We start from the raw sequence: 14,406 nt of genomic DNA on the forward strand, positions 1-14,406 counted from the left end.
CTCGTTTTACATAGAAACGATCTTCAGCAAAGTTGTAGCTGAGAAAATTTTCTATAAGAATGACTATCAAACTGTTTTGCAGCTTAATATGGAAAAATACTAGAAAGCAACGAACAAAAAGTTGAGATTTCCCATAGTAATTTACATGTAAACTTCAAATGGTTTGTGCGAAGTTTGTTTCTAACCAAATGAGTTGTAACTTTTGGAGGCTAATCACGACCCGATTTGAAACCATTTAAGCACTGTGGAGCGAAAAAGTCAAATTTTGCATCAGTCTAGTGCCTATACGTAAGCGTACTACGACGCGGCTCTCAATTAAAGGAGTAACAAGTGTGATACTATCACTGCTAGACTAGATCTTTGGTTCTCTCATGCAGTGGTTTATCAGAGAGGGGAAGCTTAGTAATCCCCATTGCCTGCCCATGACGTCTCCAACACTCCACTAGCATGAAATTAAGCCCGCCCACCAACAGCAAGGTGCAAAAACTAGCCAAGGGGAGGGATTTTTGAATAATTTGTTATTCTATTTTAATGTGTTTGATTGACTTTTAATATTTTTTGATTATATATTAATATTCTAAAAGAATAAAATTTAATACTGAAAAGATAAATTTTTATCACAAGTGATTATTTCCAATTTAATCATGCATTACTACTGCCGAAGTAATCATGGCTTGGACTCAATAAGGCGAAACGGGAATTTGCATTCTTTTTAAGCTTTTTTGATTTCAGTGTTCAGTATTTTTGAGTGAATTAATGTAGTTGACTTAGTGGTTGAGATGACGCACTGTTCGAATATTTCCCCATACAAAGGCTTTTCAATAAACAGCTGTTTAAGTTTATGCTGCTAACGTGTTATTATTTACTCCGCGCGAGAAAGAACACCAGTTAACGAATGTTGTTTACTAAAAATGTCTAGATTATAACATCCTAGCTAAACTTAAATGTTTAGTCCTGCTGGACTGCAGATGACGTTGGACTCTGAATTCCAAACTGCTACTTTTTCTTTATTGCAAGTAACTTTTTCTCCTGTTGACCATAAATCACTTTTTCACCGCTTCCAGCCCTGCATTTCGGATCATTAAATACACATACTTTCTATGGATTTGTAGTTTTATATCTAAAAATTCTGGAGTTTTTTTTTATTGATTGGTAGATAACGTAATGCCTGATTTTTCCACAAATCTGATCTGTTTTGTAGCCCTTGAAGATATCCTTATCTCTCAGCACTTCAGCTTGGCTGTGAGTTACTCTCGTTATAGGTATGTCTTTTTCATGAAAGGTGTTACAGTTTGGAAGTATGTAAACTAAATGCCAACAACTATTCATTTGGGGGAGGCAGAACAAATACATAATTGTGAATACAAAATAAAACAAAGTACACCACAAGTAAGTCGAAAAAAGTATAATAAACAAACGGTAAAAGAGGGCTCAATATTCTTAGCTATGGTTCTCTGAGAAGTGTTTTCCAGATTCAAATTTGACGATGTAAAAACTCATCTGACTTCGGCTTCTGCTCGTTGACCGTCCGATGCTATGCACTTGTGTATTGTTATGTGTGTATGTGTGTCTGTGTGAATGGTTGACGTCTGGTTGTCGGTGTGAACCAGCCAGTAGTAGAAGATGCTCAATTGGTTTCAACTATTTTCTTTTATTAAATATCACGCGTCCCTAAATACTTCTTAACCCCATCGCCCGAAAAACTCCCACATTTGCCCTAAATTCTGTAGCAACAAAGTAGTTTGTTACTGTACTGCATGCGCATTTGCTGTATGTGTGTAGAATGTGTAGTTCACCGCCGATCGTTGTTGCCGCTCTGCTGCTATTGTTCCTATCTGTTTGTCAATGTATGATCAACCTAGCGCACAAATTCAGCTCTCCATTATTAGTCGATGTACTGAGCGAGCCAGCGGAAACCCTCTCCGTAGCCCTGTCGTTTCAGCACTGAACACATAAACAGCTCCAGGGGACGTCCAGGAAGTTCGTTACGTGCTACTTTACCCTGTGAAACCCAAGAAAATTATCCTTCTACCGTCAAACACACAGATTCTTCTTTGAAAACTTACCTTTCCGGTGGTCAACTGGTACAGGGCGAAGTGATTCCTAAGTTCGTCCTCGCTAGCTGCACCTGGTTTGTCGATTTTGTTTCCCAGAATGAGCACTGGACAGTTGGACAGGGCTTCGTCGGTTAGCAATGAATCCAGTTCGTTTTTACTCTCGGAGAAACGGCTACGGTCCCAGGCATCGATCAGGAATACGATCGCATCCACCGCCGGGAAGTAATCCTTCCAAACGCGACGGGCTGCCGAAATGGTAGTACAAAAACGTGATGAGTAACAACCGAAATGCTAGAAATTGTACTTGTCTTACCTTGCGTGTGTCCACCCAGATCGAATGTGGTGAACCGCATGTTTCCGATGGACAGTTCCTCGGATGCTATAATGTAGAATGTGAGTTGTTAGAATTTAGCTTTCACATTGCGCAAAATAGCATGCAACTTACTGGGATGTAACGTCGGTACGTGCTGTGCCAGTCTGTCGTCCTTGAGCATGTGCAGCAGCGTCGTTTTACCGGCATTATCCAGACCTAGGAATAGCAGTTTGCCAGACTTCTTCCATAGGCCTAGGGTTCGATATAGAATGGTTCATTAGATATATAGTGCACTACGTATTTGATGGCTTCATTTTGACTTACCTAAGTAACCCAGAACACCGGTGAACCAATCCCAAATGAACATGATGTTTGCGTAGCTGATTCGATTCCAAAATCTGCTAAAAAATTAAGCTCAAGGCAAGCACTAGCAGAGAAACGCGACGCAACAGGAATGGGCGACGCGTGAACTATAGGGGAAAAATAAAAATAGGATAACATGTTAGTAAAGTTAATTGTTTTAGTTAGGTTGCAGCATTCCAGTCCCATTAGATTTCTGTTCCGGTCGAGCATCTTTTCGTTGTTGGAGAAAACTCACAGTAAATCATATGTCAAGCGAGTTGGTACTACTGTATGTATCTAAGCCCAGCCCACTGAGCGTCTGTCTACAATGTATGTGGGCGCGGTTCAAATAACGTCTGACTTGCATCCAGCGGCTGAATAAGAAACGCTTATCCTTGGAAGCTACACCTAAGATGGCCGCTTCATCACGGTAATATGAGACTTTAAGCCAACATTATACTGTCTTCGAAAATGATAACCGTTATAGAAGCCAACAACGGAAGATTACGAACTTCGAGACAGGTTCTGTTATGCTCTCGTATTCGAGGTGAAAACGTTCCCCAGGTACCGCGGCGTTGGTTTCATGTTTGGCGTTCAAGTGGGAGCCTATTAATGAATGGATAAAATTTGCCAGATTTAGAACACGGATCCAAAACCTTACTATATTCCAATGTTATACGCCAACCGATGCTGCCGAGCTACAGGCCAAGGAGAATGTTGATAGTCAACGGAATTATGAAATCATTTGATGTTATAAGTTACAAGAAGAGGTCGTGAAATATGTGTTTGACTAGGGGGCTGGCAACCCTATATCAATCCTTTACGTTTGACAGTAGGCAACATCACCCCAACAAACAATTCACAGTCACAAATAACCATACACATTGAATAAATGCTGTATAAAGGGTGATACGGTCAAAATTTGGTCAATATCAACTTGACGTATTTCTTTCAATTTTGCATTTAAAAGACCTGAACACCCCTCATTTTGAAGGTGTGTGTGTGTGTGTAGAATGTTGCTCCTATTTTGATTTTGGAATTCACTCTTCAGTTGTTAAAATGCCGTCCAAGCAAGAAGAGCAGCGTATCAAAATTTTGCTCGCGCATCGCGAAAATCCGAGCTACTCGCACGCAAAGTTGGCAAAATCGCTAAAAGTTGCCAAATCAACCGTTACAAATGTAATTAAAGTGTTTGGGGAACGTTTGTCGACAGCCAGGAAGTCTGGATCGGGGGGAAATCGAAAACCGGAAGCCGCTGAGACGACAAAGAGAGTTGCCGGTAGTTTCAAGCGAAACCCCTAACCTCTCTCTCCGAGATGCCGCAAATAAGCTGGGTGTATCGTCTACAACCGTGCATCGAGCCAAAAAACGAGCCGGACTATCGACTTACAAGAAGGTAGTGACTCCAAATCACGATGATAAACAAAATACGACGGCCAAAGCGCGATCCCGGAGGCTGTACACGACGATGCTGACGAAGTTTGACTGCGTGGTAATGGACGACGAAACCTACGTCAAAGCCGACTACAAGCAGCTTCCGGGACAGGAGTTTTATACGGCAAAAGGAAGGGGAAAGGTAGCAGATGTTTTCAAGCACATGAAACTGTCAAAGTTCGCAAAGAAATAACTGGTTTGGCAAGCCATCTGTACCTGTGGCTTGAAAAGCAGCATTTTCATAGCTTCCGGGACTGTCAACCAAGAAATTTACGTGAAAGAGTGTTTGAATAAACGTCTGCTGCCTTTCCTGAAGAAACACGGTTGTTCCGTACTGTTTTGGCCGGATTTGGCATCTTGCCATTACGGTAAAAAGGCCATGGAGTGGTACGCCGCCAACAACGTGCAGGTGGTTCCCAAGGACAAGAACCCTCCCAACACGCCCAATTGAGAAATACTGGGCTATTGTCAAGCGGAACCTAAAGACCAAAAAAACTGCTAAGGTCGAGCAGCAGTTCAAGGCAAACTGGCTTTCTGCGGCGAAGAAGGTGGACAAGGTGGCTGTACAAAATCTGATGGCAGGGGTCAAGCGTAAGACCCGGCAATTCGGATTTGGAAAAGCGGAAGCCTAACTGAATATTTTTCCTGAATTTTATACTAATTGAACTTGAAAAAGAAATTTAATTTGATTTTTTAAATAAACGATTTCACCGATTTACACGCGTTTTCCCTTGACCAAATTTTGACCGTATCACCCTTTATAAAGTAAAGGTTATGTGAAAATGCAAACAAATATAAATTAATACAAAAAGAAAGATCTCACCAAAATTATCTGCTATAAGCCTGTCTTTCCATGTTTTCGAAGCTGTTTCATGCATCATCCTTGCCAATACTCTCCAGCAAGCGTTTTTTTTTTCACACCAAAGAATTGAGACCATTCATCACTCTTTCGCCTGCGCTACTATATTGGAAGCAAACCGCAGGAGTCACAACAGAATGCGCAGACCCTTCAGTGTTTGGAGTACATCACCAACACCATCATAGAACTATTAGAAAACCTAACACCTCCGACGCAGCCATCGATCGCTTCACTATGCCACACATTTCTGATCCGGGAGCACACGCGAAGAAAATAAAACAAATTTGCAGATAGTGACATCTCTTCTGATGCTTGCAAACACGATGAATCACGTTTCCTTCGCGATTCAAAAACTTCCCAGAAAGCGAGAAAACCACCACAATCACACACGCATAACCGTCCGGGAGGCAGATGTCTTACTACTCCTCGATCATTATTAACAGGTAAATATTAATTTTATTCAATTAGTATATTATACTGTCATTACTGTTCATACTATCATTGGAACTAATTCATTTAGGCATATTCAATTGACCTGCATTGGGTTATTATTTTGCATGCAATGATATAGGAAAAGGAGGGACTGGCGATTCAGCATGGAGAGTGTATGGGAGTCGTTCTAGGGGTTGTTTGGGGCATGTGGTTCATTTTAGACATTATAGTTTGAAGTGATCACCATGATCCACTCACGTCCCGGAATGTGGCCTTTAGACTTGAGATTTGGCCTTCATAAGACCCCCTTCTGTCTCGCAAAATCAAAATAAAGAAAATCAAAAATAATAAGTGGTACTTCGGAGTCCAGTGAATGACTCATGAAAAAAGATATTTCGGAAAACGTATCATTCCGGGAAATGTGATACCACCGTTTGTCTTAATGATTAAAAAATAAGAAAGCTTATTTAGATGCCAAATAGAGTTAAGATTTCAGGAAAATTTACTGTTATTGTTGTCTTCTTCTTCTACTTGACTTTTAAAACCTCCCTACTGAGACTGTACGCCGACTCTCAACTTAGTGTTCTTCCACAGTTGTTAAGTGAGAGCTTTGTAAGCCGAATACCATTTTTGCAACAGTATTATTGTGTGGCATGTACTATCAGTTACTCTATGTACATGTAAGTCGAGAAATTCTAAGCCTAGACCGCGAATCGAACTCAGCCGCCTCCAGCATGGTCTTGCTTTATAGCTGCGCCTTTACTAAACACCCTGTTGTTGTATTTTGAGGATGGTAAATATTTAAGTAAAAGATGGCTGAGCGTTGAGGAAATTTGTTTGATCGATCGACATGGATCAGAAAACGACGCAAACGAAGTTCCTGAGAGCGTAATGCTCCAGACTGTTCCGTGCAGTTTTCAACATAACGTTGAGGCGGGTCGTAAGGATCGTCCGTGATGGACATATTAATCGAATTTGATCATCGACTAAATATTGAGGTGAGGCAATATCAACGAGAATTTTCCTACTGGATTCCATGAACTTGACTGCAAAGCAACCCATTTGCAAGCACTTGCATTCAAGCAGAGAAAAGGCATAAATGCAACAGGGTTGTGGGTAATCAAGATGGCTTTCGTTACGAAGAAAATATACATGTGAGATTTTTCTATCTGTGCAGGGACTGCCTACACGTGGACAGTTCAAGGAAGGGTTGACGAGTTTCCACGGTTCATAGAAATGTTTAGAAGTACGTCGTGGTTTCTGAACAGTCTCTTATTGGGAAAGTTTTGGTGAACACTAGTGATAAACCACCCCCACCAAGAAAAAAAAATTGTTGAATCCGGTACACAGCGGAAACCTTTCATCACCGGATTCAACGCAGTCTGCTGGATAGGCGGACAGTACGGTTCGACACATGCAACTGCTTTTCATCAGCGAATTCTTGCAAGACGGACGAGATCATTTTTATTTTTATTATTATTTGGTTTTCGTTATTTATTATAATAATTATTGTTCGTTTTCTTGTTGCCTTTTTGATATTGTACTTCATACTTGCATTTCAAAAATATATGTGTTTTTTACACCTATTTAAGGTAACTCCTGCGAACTAACAATGCCAGCTGATAGAGGAAACATCCCTCTAGCTGATGGTGTCGTTATTTTGCATGTGTAAGCTTTTATTCGCTAGAAACCACCCTTTTGAAATGTTGATGAAGAGTTGATCGTCCTGTTACTTCAAGGACATATTCACATTAGAATCCTTTAAAAAATGAAAATACAGGTAATCACTGTTAAAAATTGTTAGCATTTAGTTTTAGGTACTTATGCTTTTTGCTGTTGCGAAAAATCCGTTGTTGTTCGTTGTAATAAAACAAAATTGAATGTACGTACGTACGTTAAATAACATGAAATCACTTTGATTTTGCGCATACTAATGTGTACATCGTTCTGGTTTTGCGATTCATTTTTAATATACAGAGAGGTATCGTTGTTTGCGGATGGAGTTTTCACCTCTATACATTTTTCACAATTCCTAGCTGCCTGATCTTTGGAAGCAAAAATACTGACTGCAAATGGTATCTATATTATCAAAACCAGGTATCGAGGAATCCAGAAAAAAATAATACCGACAAAAACTCCATCCGCAAACAACGGTACCTCTCTGTAGCTACACAGACAAGGACTTGCAACCCATCTTTCGTTATTCAAACCGATGAAGTGAAGAGAAGGATGAGACAGCTGAACGAATTTCTTCTTGTTTGCTATACCTGACCTTTACCCCATCTCGCAGAGACGCGTCATTGATAAATAGCTGCAGAACATATCAAGAGGCACACACGATTGCGTCGTGGTCAGTGCCTAGCCTAACCGTAAATCCTATAAATAAATAATTCAAAACACTACGACAGCCGTCCCTTTTTTCCCCATTGAGTTTCACTAAATTGCAACTCATCATTCTTACCTTCGGTCCTCGATAATTACCGACTAATATGTATTATGAGCTTTTTGATAAGCTTTACACAAAGGCAGGTTGGTTGTAGTCATAGCCATATACCAACTACGCGATGTGAGAGTCTTAGGCTCGGCTGTAAACCCTTTCCAACCCATTGGCATGTTTTATCACAAACTACCTGCAAGTTTTGAACTATCTTCAGCACAAATTTCGGTCCATCTTGCGACAACGCAGCATTAATTCGTTGCGAAATTAGCCATCTCTATCATTAGCCACAGAGCCAACACCATACAAATTTCAGGCAACCACTGACAAGAGCCTTGATGGAAGCACTCGGTCTTGGAATTTCGATACTAATTTGAGTCCTGATTTTCCGCACAATCCTTGCACCGCATTGGTACCTACCTAGTGTAAAATGAAGCACGCAACGGGTAGTTTCGGTTCACGATGGAATTTCTGGGCTGGAACGCGGATTAAACTAGGATTTTCACTGAAATATCTATCACCCTGAAGTTCCTGGTGATGATGGAGAGCACTCTTCTTCACACACTTTTTTTTGCTTTTTGATTGGCCGTCGTCGTCGTCGTCGTCAGTTTTCTCAGCTCTCTTTCTCCGTAGTTTTATGAAAGAAATTTGACGTTTTGACAGCAAACGGGAGAGAATTTTCACACGCGTGCACTCTCGTGAGAGAGTTTGACGTGGAAGCCACAAACAAGCTAGCGCAGTCTGCTGGTGGTCGAGTGAACTAGGCAAGTAGAGGGGTCATCAGATGTGAAGTTCACAGGGAAGTTCAATAGATTTTGGTTCGTCAGTGATGATAGTATCAATGTTGACGTCAATGGCGTTGTTAATTCTGGAGTGCTTTTTGAATAGTATATAGAAAAAAAATATGTGCATGCACCGAAAAAAAAAGTAATTGAATAGTACATCCAAACAGCTGCACAGAGGTCTTCTACTCCCGCATAAACGCAAACCATCACTTGACCTTACCGATAATGGTTATAAATTGTTTATAATCCCTCCTAAACTTTAACTGAAATGGTTTTGGAACCTTACATGAACGTTTGTGATAAAGTTTTAACCTTATGTATTATGGTTTTAAGGAAGCGGACCTTACAAATAATGGGTCGTTAAGAACCATTACCATTCCAAATTCTTGTTTTCTCCATACATTTTCGGAAAGAGAACTATATTAGAACGTTTTTACTTATGGTTTGAGAACATTAATGATGGTAGTCAGTAAGGTCCATTAATCGTTTTGTATTATCGCTCAACTTTACGTGGAATATATCGCGAACTGATAATTATTAATTTACAGGCAACCAATTCGCGATATATTCCACATAAAGTTGATCGATGTCACAAAACCATTCATGGGCCTTACTGACTACCATAACCATAACCATAACCATCAATGTTCTCAAACCATAAGTAAAAACGTTCTAATATAGTTCTCTTTCCGAAAATTATACTCGCTCACACCTGGTGGGGGAAGTCCGATGGCGGGCACAGGCGGCTAGCCAAAGTCAGTCAGGAGCAAGGGGGGGGGGGGGAAGTGGCTGTCAAATACGAACAATCGTCGCCTACCTCGCATGCCTCGCATAACTGGTTCCAAAGGTAAACAAGCCATAAGAAACCTACAGCGATTGTTTACGTTTGGAGCCAGTTTCATACAAGAATGATCAGTAGGCTGATTTGACAGCACGTCCCCCCCCAGGTCAGGAGGTGCAAATGACTTTTTCGTGTTGCCCAGAATCTTGTGATCTTTTGACATTTGTCGCTGTACACCGGTAATTGGCTAGTACCGGGCCGATTTCGACATGTTAGTCGTTTGCGAGATTGTAGATATCGCTTTCAAAAGAACTGACCTTAGCCAAACGCTCTATCACCGACAAACCGACATGACACTTAATTCTGACTTATGCCCGAAAATCGTAAACGGCCGATTTAAATGTGCAGTGATCCGAACTGTCAAAACCATAGGATTTTTTGATCTAGATAAAAATAATTTGTCCAGAATAGATCAGACACAAACCAATTCATAACTTTTGTATACAGGTTTATGGCTTAGCTAAATATTTCCCGTGAATACGGAGCCAGATGTCAGTAGTGTGCTTTGGCCAGAAATTTTATTGTTTTTGCTATGGTCATTCACGTCGGTTTGTCGGTGGCTCTATTTCGGGAACACCGAGCATTAACTGTTTACAATTATGTTTTTAATAAGGACGACTACGAGCACGACTACAAAAGTAGGACTTAACAAAATAATATGCATTTTTTAAATTAATTTATTTGCACAGGCTCAATCAAATAAACTTTACAGAGCCAAGTTATCATTTGCGTTTTACGTAATTAATGTCTTAAATCTAGAGTTAAAGGAATTGAATCGATTACTCACGGTCGTCTCGAGGTTAGTAGAGATTTACAGTTTTATGAATGGAGAGAGGGAGAAGGAGGTTTGAGATATGATTTACACTACAAATATTTCATTATTCCTAAAACATGAATTTATTACTATTCTATTTGGTATCAGCAGCAAACATTAAAACAAAAACACACACACACGAACAAAATACAAAATAAACACAAGGTTAATCAAACTTACAATCCAAGGTTAATATTCTTAAAGAAAACATATATGAGTTGCGTCTACCCAAAATATCCCATACTGGAACATTAGGTTGTCTACCTCGAGCCCGAAGGGAATCGTACAACTCGGATCTGATTCCACGGTGCTCAGCACATGACCAAATAATGTGATCTGCGTCCTGGTAACCTAGTCCACATTCACAGAGATTGCTGTCCTCCAGCCCAACGCGGAACAAGTGAGTGTTTAACGAGTAGTGATTGGACATGAGGCGATACATCATTCGTATGAAGTCACGACCCACTTTAAGAGATGAACTAGCCTCAGGCTAAAAATCTCTAAAATAAAGACAAAAAAAAAAAAAAAAAAAAAAGTCACGGCCCACATTCAACCCTTTGAACCAAGGACCCTTCGACAAAGGGGATTTATGACAGTCCCAGTAGAGATTCCGAACAAGCCTAGGGGGAATTTCAGACAATCCTGTCGTGACCGGACCGAGGTTTCCAGCCTTGGTCACGGCTACCCGAATTAGCGATGCAGCTCCCACGGGTCATTTGTTTATGCTGCTGCTGCTGTTTCTGTTGCTGCTTTTTCTTTTGCTGCTTTTTTTGCTGCTGCTGCTGTTTCTGTTGCTGCTGTTTCTGCTGCTGGTGGTGGTCCGCCACCTCCAAAATTTCTTTTGCTGCTGTTTCTGTTGCAGCTGTTTCTGTTGCTGCTGTTTCTGTTGCTGCTGTTTCTGCTGCTGGTGGTGGTCCGTCACCTCCAAAATTTCTTTTGCTGCTGTTTCTGTTGCTGCTGTTTCTGCTGCTGGTGGTGGTCCGTCACCTCCAAAATTCGTTACAAGAATGACCTCAACGAGTTTATTTTTTTGTTTAAATGATCTTTATTTTAGTTTAACTTGGACGATTACCATATAAATTTTTTACTAAGTGATTTAATTGCTTTCTTCATCTTTAGGTATGGGCAAAATTTAAAATTTGTTTTACAGGATTAGTCCTAGACTCAGTACACGGTCGACCACCTTGGTGGGATTGGTTTGTTTTGTTTTTAGAATTTGAAGAGTAACTACTTAATACTACTATTTACAGCTTAAAATTAACCTACTCTACTATATACACTTAACCTACTATGTACAAATTGCTTATTAAAGCATGTTCAGAAAGACTGCATTTTTGAATAAATTTAGTTGTCATATCATCAATTTTGGAATCTACTTTGGGAATTTCTGCCTCTTGATGGAGGTCTACTATTCTTGTGTCGAATGGACGATCTAGGATCATCCTCAACACTCTATTCTGTGCAACCTGGATTTTGTTCCTGTGGGTCTGAGCGCACGATTCCCACACCGGGGCGGCATATAAGATCGCGGGGGCTATGATCTGTTTGTAAACAGCCAGTTTGTTTTGCCTTGAGAGGCGGGATCTGCGGCAAATGAGCGGATACAAACACCTAACCAAGGCGGAGCACTTAACTAGGGTTTTCTCTATGTGCGAGCGGAACAGGAGCTTCTCATCGAACAACATCCCGAGATAAGTAACATCAGTGGACCACTCGACCCTTGTACCATCCATTATTACGGTACAGGAGGGAGACGGTTTAAGTTTTGGTGATTGTCTGTGAAGGAACATGATCGCTTGGGTTTTCGAGGCGTTGATTTTGATTTTCCACGAGGTGGCATAATCAGTAAAGGTGTCAAGGCATCGTTGCAGCTTGTTCATAATTTCACGAGGCATCCTACCCTTGACGGCTATCGCGGTGTCATCTGCGAACAGAAAGAACACGCAACCGTCTCCTAGAGGAGGGATGTCCGACGTGTAGATGCTGTAAAGCAGTGGTCCCAGCAGACTCCCTTGCGGAACACCTGCTGGGATCGGAAATTGTCCCGAAAGGGAACTATTCAACGACACCCTGAACGACCTTTGCTGGAGATAGTTACGGGTGATTTTCACAAGGTATGGTGGAAAGTTGGAGTTACAAAGCTTGTATATAAGTCCGTCGTGCCAGACATTGTCAAACGCCTTTTCGACGTCTAACAAGGCCATGGCTGTGGACTTGGATACAGCTTTGTTACTTCGGATGTTATTCATCACCCGCACTAGCTGATGATTGGTGGAATGCCCCTTGCGGAACCCGAACTGTTCCGGAAGAAGAATGTCATGTTCCTCCACAAACTTGTTTAGTCGGCTGAGGATCAATTTTTCGAACAGCTTGCTCAGCGCTGAGAGCAGGCTAATCGGTCTGTAGCTTGACGGTAGTGAAGGGTCTTTCCCAGGTTTGCGGATCGGGATGATTTTTGCCACCTTCCAGATGCTTGGAAAGTAGTGCAGCTCCAAGCATCTGTTGAGGATGGCAGCCAGCAGCGAGTGGACCCTCGGGCTGAGATTTTTCAACGCTAGGTTGAATATTCCGTCAAACCCGGGAGCCTTCATGTTTTTGCTATATTTCAGCGCTGAGCAAATTTGTTCCTCTGTAATCCGTTCTTCTGGAGGGACGGCACAAGGGGAGGTATCTAACGTCTGGACGCACTGCACAACCTGGTTCTCGAGTGGACTTGGGATTGTAGAGCCAAGCAAATGCGATTGGGCAATGTGCTCCCCAATTGCATTGGCCTTCTCTTCGTTGGTGATAAGCCGTTCGTCATTGACTCTAAGTGGTGGAATGGGCTTGGGGTGAGACTTCAGCACCTTGGCAACCTTCCAGAATGGTTTGGAACGGTCGTCCAGGTTCTGAACGAGCCGCCCGAAACTCTCGTTCCGGATTGAGACCATTCTGGAAGCGATCTGCCGATTCAGATCGACCATTTCGTATTTACGCTGCAGATCCCCAGTCCGCTGAAACTGGCGTCTACGAACATTTCTGAGCCGAATCAAGAGTTTGGTGTGGGAATCAATTGCTTGAAACTTACCCCTCACAGGAACTCGTCGAACGCACTCTTCGTCAGCCACGGATATGGCTTGATGGAGACCCTCCAGGGCCCGGTCGATGTCCTCCACTGTGTCGAGTGGTGGGTTGTCGTCGATGTGGCGGTCGACCACGCGTCGAAACTGGACCCAGTTGACTCGATGGTAGTCCTTCCGCTGGCACGGTGCAGGGGCCACGTTGTAGCCCAGCTCGGTCAGCACCGGTTGGTGGTCCGAACTCAGGTCGTTGACGGCAACCGGCTTGGCTAATCTGGTGTTTGCCAAGAACAGGTCCAGCGTCGATGGGTTGCCCGCCGGTGATGTGAAGGTTGGTTCGTCCGGAAACCAGACGGAATAGAGACCATGCTGGGAATGGTCGAATAGCAGGCGGCCGTTCTGGTTCTGCTGGTAGTTCCGCCAGGCCTCGTGCCGGGCGTTCAGGTCCCCTCCGATTACAAAGCGGGCATTGGTATGGGTTATGATGGCAAGGTCGTTCTTGAACTGCTGTGCTGTACCATTGCTAACGGTACATTGCCGGGGGCAGTAGACAACGATGAACCGGACTTTTCCGGTCGATGTTTCCACCTCAACGCCGACGGCCTCGATGATGGAAGTGCGGTAGTGGGGTAGGGTGCAGTACTTGATGCCTTTCTTGATGATGACCGCGACACCGCCCCCCCTGGAGCTGGTGCGATCAAGCCGGACAATGCTGTGGTCGGGCAGCCAGAAGCTGTCACCGGTCTTGAGGTGGGTCTCGGTGAGAAGGCCCACGTCGATGTCGTGCTTGCGGAGGAAGTCTGCAAGCTCAATGTTTTTCGCCCCTACGGAGCGAGCGTTCCAGTTGGCGATCTTTATGGGTTCACGGTCCATAATTAGCGACGAAGGAGATGATAGCTTGGAGCTGTTGTGTTCTTGTTGCGCAGGTGCGCTTGATGATGATGGCCTGGGCCAACAGTGTGACGATCTCATCCGTTGACAGCGGAGAATCGTCTGTAGCTTCACCGGTTGTACCGGCCAATCCCGGAGCAGG

At 42.7% G+C, this 14,406-nt stretch overlaps 1 protein-coding gene across 1 annotated transcript; it reads right to left on the reverse strand.

The window, feature by feature from the left end:
• Positions 1-1,105: 1,105 nt before the first annotated feature.
• On the reverse strand, positions 1,106-8,480 carry Sar1 (Secretion-associated Ras-related 1). The gene is made up of 6 exons (XM_065220102.1): positions 8,295-8,480; positions 2,695-2,840; positions 2,503-2,622; positions 2,371-2,436; positions 2,067-2,302; positions 1,106-2,002 (listed from the first exon to the last, which is right to left on the reverse strand). The coding sequence occupies exons 2-6, from the start codon at positions 2,735-2,737 to the stop codon at positions 1,886-1,888; spliced, it is 582 nt and encodes a 193-aa protein (XP_065076174.1). The 5' UTR covers positions 2,738-2,840; positions 8,295-8,480; the 3' UTR covers positions 1,106-1,885.
• Positions 8,481-14,406: the final 5,926 nt, after the last annotated feature.

The sequence above is a fragment of the Ochlerotatus camptorhynchus genome, unplaced genomic scaffold (genome assembly GCF_037179485.1).
Source record: "Ochlerotatus camptorhynchus isolate MF236.1 unplaced genomic scaffold, CSIRO-AGI_Acam_v1.1 ptg000116l, whole genome shotgun sequence".
In the NCBI taxonomy this organism is placed as follows: domain Eukaryota; kingdom Metazoa; phylum Arthropoda; class Insecta; order Diptera; family Culicidae; genus Ochlerotatus; species Ochlerotatus camptorhynchus.